This window comes from Eriocheir sinensis, chromosome 17, assembly GCF_024679095.1.
Source record: "Eriocheir sinensis breed Jianghai 21 chromosome 17, ASM2467909v1, whole genome shotgun sequence".
Lineage (NCBI taxonomy): Eukaryota > Metazoa > Arthropoda > Malacostraca > Decapoda > Varunidae > Eriocheir > Eriocheir sinensis.
The window spans coordinates 553,335-560,945 of record NC_066525.1 but is presented as its reverse complement, the minus strand read 5'-3'; the positions used below and the strand labels follow the sequence as shown (position 1 = coordinate 560,945).

At 50.6% G+C, this 7,611-nt stretch overlaps 1 protein-coding gene across 1 annotated transcript; it reads right to left on the bottom strand.

The window, feature by feature from the left end:
* Window positions 1-2,690: 2,690 nt before the first annotated feature.
* LOC127000085 (neurogenic differentiation factor 2-like) lies at window positions 2,691-6,423 on the bottom strand. Its single transcript, XM_050863508.1, has one exon. It carries the CDS (start codon window positions 5,596-5,598, stop codon window positions 4,939-4,941), a length of 660 nt encoding a protein of 219 aa, XP_050719465.1. The 5' UTR covers window positions 5,599-6,423; the 3' UTR covers window positions 2,691-4,938.
* Window positions 6,424-7,611: the final 1,188 nt, after the last annotated feature.

Genomic DNA, 7,611 nt, shown 5'->3' with positions numbered 1-7,611 from the left:
CCATTAACCGCCTAAGAACTCCATATACTTGGTCCTTTCTTCCGCTTCCTCCTGCCGCTCCCTGGACGCTAAAGGGCTGAAGGGCACACCGAAGAACCAACCCTTGCGAGCCTGAGAGCGCCGCGAGATCGGACTCCATCCTAAACTCGGCCCTTTCCCCGCTTCCTTACCGCCTAAGAACATCGTATACTTGGCCCTTCTTTCCCCTTCCTCCTGCCGCTCCCTGGGTGCTAAAGGGCTGAAGGGCACGCCGAAGAACCAACCCTTGCGAGCCTGAGAGCGCCGCGAATCGAACTCCACCTTAAACTCGGCCATGGTTCCGTTTCCTTAACCACCGAAGAGCATCGTTTACTTGGCCCTTCCTTCCCTTCTTCCTGTCGCTCCCTGGATGCTAAAGGGCTGAAGGGCACACCGGAAAACCCTTGCGTGGATAGAAGGGATACTCCACCCTTACACCCGGCCCTGTCCCTGCTTCCTCAACCGCCTACGAGCACCGTATACATGATCACGGGGCCCGTGGGAAGAGATGGCGAGGGTATGAAGAGCGGCTTTTAATTGAGACACGTTAATCTTAGGTCCATCCACCCCAGCAATTCCTTAGGGTCGTTTGAAAGGATGTACTTGTATAGGGGATGTATGGGACGGTTGGGTGAGGTCTCAGGGTGGAGATCTTCATTGTATGGCGTTGGTTCGATCCCTGTAGGCAATTGTGAGTATGGGAAGGGAAGGGAGAGTGAGATGTGTGGTTTGAGGTTGTAATATTTGGATCCTTCGCTGCCTTGGCTTGTCTCATCTCGTCTCGTCTCGTTATAATGTTAGTGAGCTTACTTACAGCTTACAGACCGCAGGGTAAGATAAGATCAGAAATATCTCATTCTTCCGGTAGCTTTTTTCTTTTTTTACTTTCTTCCTTTCATCCTCTCTCTCTCTTCCCCTCACTCACTCTTTCACTCACTTCCGTCCTCGGCTTTTTATGGTGATATATTCTTTCCATTCCTCTTTTATTTATTTCTTGTGGTTAATCTTTATTTTCAGCATTCCTCTTCCTCCTCCTCCTCCTCTTCCCCCTGTCTCTCCCTTCTTCATTTCCTCAATAACATTTTAATCTATATAATTTTTTTCTCTTTCCCTTCCTCTTTTATTTCTTCCTTGTGGTTCATCTTCATCTTCTGCATTCCTTATCCTACTCTTTTCCTCCTCCTTTTCCTTCCTTCTCCTTCTCTTTTCCTCAGTAACATTTTAATTTATTATCTTTTTTTTTCTCTCCTTCCGGCCCTCTTCATCCTCTCCCTTCCTCCCTCCTTCTCTCCCTCTCTTCTTTTTTTTCTCCTTTCCTCCTTCCTTCCCTTCGGCCACAGGAAGCATCAATAAACCAGTAATAAATCTTCATCTCTTTTATTATAAGTATTCCAACGAGCGAGCGAGATAGCAAGAGCGAGAGAGGGAGAGAGAGGGAGAGAGTGCAGGCAGGCTAGTTAGTAAGAGGTGCCTTCCCCGCCCTCTCCCTCTCCCTCTCCCTCTCTCTCTCTCTCTCTCTCTCTCTCTCTCGCCCTTCACTTCCTCAACGATTAATAACAATAAATAACAACCCGGCTGGCTTATCACAGAGAGCCCACGTGGCGTGTGTAGTTCCGAACCATGCTTGAGGACTTGAAAGCCACAGTAGGACACGACAATAGAAAGGTTTTATAGTGCGGACGAAGGCAGAAGGAAGGAGATGAGGGTTTGAGAACATTATTTTGATCTAACTGAACCTATCCAAGCACCCGATCACCTTGGGCATTAGTTGGGGAAAACATATCTTGACCTAACCTGACCTAACCTATCCTAGCACAAATAAACCTAAACTAGCCGAATATGTGCTCTGTTTCCTATGTTCCTATTAGATAAGGATAAGTCATTTAAACACTCCTAACAGCTTATGGTAATCTTGAGTCTTTCCTTAACTGCTTTGATTCTTCGATGTTTCTGAGAGTGAATGTTTTAAGGAGTCTGGTGTTGGGAGGTGGTGGTGGTGTGAAGTAGGGATACTAATGGTGTTGAGTGGTGGTAGTGGTGGTGGTGGTGGTGGTGGTGCTCATATTGGTGGTTTATATAAGGCGGTGTTGCGTGTTGGTGATGACTGTTCTGGTGATAAAGTGATGCTAGTGTTCTCTCCCGGTGGTGAGGTGAATGGGAGGTGTTGGATACGCTGCGGTGGTGTTGTGGTGTTGATGCGGTTGAGTGATGATGCCTTGCTCGTGATGGTGGAGATGGAACGCTTGGATGCTGCTAGATGGGTGATAAAACGAGGTGCTTGTGCGTGTGTTTGTGTGTGTGTGTGTGTTTGTGTGTGTGTGTGTGTGTGTGTGTGTGTGTGTGTGTGTGTGTGTGTGTGTGTGTGTGTGTGTGTGTGTGTGTGTGTGTGTGTGTGTGTATGTTGTGTATATAAAGGTATGATTCTGAAAATGATTAATGGGTGTGTAGCTTTGTGTCTAAGTGTAATATAAAAGGACCTGCTTCTGTGTGTGTGTGTGTGTGTGTGTGTGTGTGTGTGTGTGTGTGTGTGTGTGTGTGTGTGTGTGTGTGTGTGTGTGTGTGTGTGTGTGTGTGTGTGTGTGTGTGTGTGTGTGTGTGTGTGTGTGTGTGTGTGTGTGTGTGTGTGTGTGTGTGTGTGTGTGTGTGTGTGTGTGTGTGTGTGTGTGTGTGTGTGTGTGTGTGTGTGTGTGTGTGTGTGTGTGTGTGTGTGTGTGTGTGTGTGTGTGTGTGTGTGTGTGTGTGTGTGTGTGTGTGTAAAAGCAGTATTCTGGAAGTGCCTGATGTTATGCGTGTTATTCCATGTTAGAGCAGTAATTAGTGGGCTTTCCTGTCTTGATTTTTTATTTTTTTTATTTTGCCCTTGAACTGTTTCCTTGGCTGTAAAAAATAGGTATCTGAAAGTGTCTGCGGTTGTGTGTGTGTGTGTGTGAGTATGTGCAAGTGTTCTGAAAGGGACTGATCTTGTGTGTGTGTGTAAGTGTTTGTGCTAAACTGCTATTCTGAAAGTGACTTGAATATGACAGACTTAAGAAACAGCGTCTGATAAAGAACTTGAGGTCACGACACAAATACCCATATAAATAAATAAATAAATAAATAGACGTATAAATAATCAAATATATACATAAATAAACATAACAAATAATAAATACTTCACATAACCCAAAAACATAACATAAATACTAACAGATAAGTTTAAATACATGTACAATACTCGATTTTCTTTTTCCCTATAGGTAAACAAATAGAGAGAGACGTATCGAAGTGCAACTCTTACATATATATATACACATTTTATTTTCACACTGGAGAGCGATTTTGAGGCAAGTATTGTATTTGTAACTATTTTTTATGTTGGGATGGGAAGCGAGGGAGAGGTGTAGGTGGAAGGTGGAGAGGGGAAGGGGTGTGGAGGGTAGGTGGAGAGGGAGGGAGAAGAGGGGAACGTAAGGGAGAGGAGGAGGAGGTGGAGGGGGAGGTGTGGGAGGGAGAGGAGATGGTTGGAGGAGGAGGAATAGGGATGGGGATTGGACGGAGTGGAGAAAAAAAAGAGAGAGAGAAGGGAGGTGTGGGTGGGTAAGAGGGAATGGGGAAGGGGTGTAGAGGAGGGAAGGGGAGATGTATGTGTCTGTAAAGGAAGGGAGGTGTCGGTGTATGGGTAGGGAAGGGAAGGGTCTTTATCAACTCCTTTATCTCAGGTGCAAAGTCTTCGGTAGCACACAGCAAGAATCAGGTAGCAGCGTCCACCACTATAGCCGGTTGCACGAGACCTGGCGGGCCATATCCTTCAGGGGTAGACTCGCGTACTTGGCGTCTTGCTTGGGTGACAGTCTCTGCGTTTACTAGATCTAACCTGCCGTGACATAGCCTACTATCTTTTGCTCTCTGCTACCTCTTTGAATCAGTACCGTCACCCAAGCAATGATACCAAGTCCGCGAGTTCACCCCTGAAGGATTAGGCCCGCCAGCCCCTCCTGGAACCGACCTTTTTTATAGTCTTCACTCTGCCTCAAGAATACGCCTCCCAACACTCCCTCAGCCTCTCATAGCGTACCCAGTGTATAAGTAAGGTAGCCTCACACGCCTACATTCGCCGTCAATGTAACAATAACAAAAACTTAAACCACAACACACATAACGATAAACAACGGAGAGCGGCACCTCTTAAAGACCTTGCCATAACGAAAACGGAGGTTGGCAGCGTAACACTTTGTCTTTACGTCTATGCTGTTACACTTCGTTACAAGATGGAGCACCTCTGCAGCCTGACGTAAATGCACCTTGCTGCCACCTGAGCCAGCGGGAGGCGGGTGCTCGGGAGTCTGCAGGGCCAGGATTTACTCCACCGAGCTCTTCTCTCCATAATGATTCACTAAAGAGACACTTCGTACTGTAAGTTGTCTGGTTATCTGAGGGAACATGTAGTGAGAACACATTGCCTATGTTCATTGAGGTCCCCGAGCTCTTCCCTCTATAATAATTCGCTAAAGAGACGCTCCGTTATATATGGTCGTTTGGTTATCTGAGGAAACATGTCATAAGAACACACTCTTGCATTGTAATGGCCGAAAGGGAGCTTCCGCTCACCTCACCGCCTGGCGATCCCCTCCCTGTCTCCCTGTCTCCCTTCCCCCTTCCTCGCCACACATTAAAGCTTCAACAAATGCACCTTAAACCATTAGTGTCCGCCGTAATCACTCGGGTGTATTCGGGTATTACATTCCCTTCATAACACCCGCAGAGAAATTACTTGCAGTGACTCGCCGTGAGCTTCCCGTCCAGCGCGCATTGTCCTGAGAAGTGTTGGTCAGATAATGACAAATGAGGACAGCTTAAGATATAATCGGATAATGTCACCTCTCCACTCCCTCCATGATGACTGTTCGGGTCGTCGGGACGCACCAAGACGCCTCGTCACCGTCACGCCGAGGCCCCCGAGGACCTGAGCAGCTCCTGCAGCGCCGCGATGTACGTCTGCGCCATCTGCAGCGTCTCGAACTTGGAAAGCTTCCTGTCGCTGCCCAGGCACGGGATGACCTCTCGCAGGCGGTCGAAGGCGTCGTTGAGGCCGTGCATGCGCCGCCGCTCCCTCGCGTTGGCAGCCACCCGCCGTGTCTTGACGATCTCCTTCCCCAGCGGCTTGTGGCGCCGGCGCCGCTGCGGCCTCAAGTACGTCCTGTGAGGCGGCACTTTGTCCACCTCGTTAAAGGGGTTGACCGCCGGAGGCTCCAGCTCCAAGTTAAGGTTGAGGTCCTTCGGAGGGAAGTGGGGCGCAGGAAACCTCGCTACTGCCGCGTTGAAGCCACCCGCCGGCACGTAGCTGGGCGTGAAGGCGGGCGGCTCGGGGAAGGCCGCGCCGTCAGCCCCGCCGCCCTGGTAACTCGGGTACTGGGTCACGTCGTACACGCTGGGCGACTCGAGGAGCGTCAGCTCGTACCCTTCGGCCCCTCCCGCCTCCGACGCCGCAGGGGGGGCCACCCCGTACCGAGGGCCGGGGAGAGCCACCTCCAGGTCTGGCTTGGCGCCCCGGAAGGCCACGCCGGGGTAGCCCGCCTCCTCCAGGTAGAAATACTCCTCCATAGCTACACATCCGGGCCCGCGCCACCAGCGGCCGCCGCCACCGCCTCGCCACTACCACCGGTGCCGCTGTGCCGTGGCCCTCGGCGGCCCGCTGCCTCGCCCGCGCCGGCAGCAGTGGGGCGCCGCCGCGGCCATGATCAGTCCAGGCACACACTCGCTGACACAGCCCCTCCTTACTGTCAGTCTCCGCCTCGATAACAACAGGCTGGGCCCGGAGTGTTGGTGTTTGGAGTGTTGGCAAACATCAGCTTTTACGAAACTTTCGATTTCACCGAGGTGGCTGAGCGGCCCCGCGCCGTCGCTCACAGCGCTTGGCGACGAACTCCGGGCTGGCGGCGAGGCGCGGCGCCCGCAGGTTTTCACACGATTACCGGACGTTTCAAAAAGCTTGGGACACGCGGGAACAGCGGGCGGCAGACGCGTGTCCTGCGGTCCCTGACACCCTTGTGATGGCGCTTTATTATTTATCATTCACAGAGTCTTTCGTGCCTGACTTTGCCTTGATTCACAAGAATACTTGATTCCGAAGCCATCCTAAGCTCCGTCAGATTAGATCGCCTCCTGCGCATGCGCAGAGTCATGCACAACATATGGCAGCGTCACGTGACCACCATGAACCAATAAGCGGCGCCCTCAGTACATAACGGTGCGGCGCCTCGCAAATATTACGCCGCAGCCAAGCATGTGTCGACGATTTGCTTAACAAAATGCCAGGACGACGGACCTGCCCGGCCTGGCCACTGACCCCGGGCGACGGCCACTGCCGGGCACGCCGCGCCCCTTCACACACACCCAACTCACGCCGCCCCGCCACCATCCCAGCCCCTACGTCCCCACCCTCACCAGCACCCCTTCCAACTCTTAGCCGCCCCCCCCACACACACAAAATTAGGCTGAGGTCTAAAACAAAAATCCAGTTGTATTTCCTCCTCCCCATTATTAACCTTCCTCAGCGGACTCACAAAGATCAAAAAACTGTTCAGGGAAAAAGTTAGTGAGGAGAAAACACGATTTGCGGAACACTCAGGATGACAAACGGGATGACAAACACCGAGAGCCGTGTTATGGATGGGACCGTGTGTGTGAGGGAGGGAAGGGGGGACTGTGTGTGTGTGTGTGTGTGTGTGTGTGTGTGTGTGTGTGTGTGTGTGTGTAAAATGAATGGGTGTTTTTTTTATCCTTTTTATGATTTTTCGCAAGACTAAAACGCAAATAAAAAAGAAACAACAAAAATAAAGCAAAAAAAAACAATATACAAAGAAACGCAATTATTACACGCGCACACACACACACACACACACACACACACACACACACACACACACACAGCGGAAGTAGCCAGAGAGGTTGAATGAGTTTTATACAAGAGAGGAAAACAACTCCAGTTATAGAACATATGTTGGGTGTTGGAGGGAACAGGATAGGGGAGGAGGAGGAGGAGGAGGAGGAGGAGGGTACGGAAGGAGATGAAAGGGAATTGGATAGAAGGGAGTGTAGAGGGAAGTGAGGGAGAGAGGAGGAAGAGGAGGAGAAATAGAGGTAGGGAGAGAGAGGGAAGGGGAGAAGAGGGGAAGGAAGGAGAGAGAAGAAAGGGAGGGAGAGGGAGAGAAAAGGAGGAGAAGGTTGGAAGAAGAATAGGGACGTGGAGGTGCCGGGGGGAGAGAGGAGAAAGTAGGGGAGGGAGGAATGAAGGAAAGAAGAGAGAATTAAGAGGGAGAGAGAAAGAGGGAGAAGGTGGAGGAGGAGAAGGGGATGGAGAAAGTGTAATACAGAAGACAGAAAGGGTTATTAGGCACAGAATGTAGAGGAAAACAAACCGATGAAGACTCAGAGCACAGAAAGAGAGGCAGAGAAAGAGAGAGTGCAAGAGAGAGAGCGAGCCAACATGAGCTATGGACACAGGAGGGGCTGGGAAGCTACCACCACGCAGAACATCGAACTCACCACCTCTTCGCCCTTGTTCACACCACAACATGAAGACGAAGACCACACAAGCGATACAGGTCCATATTC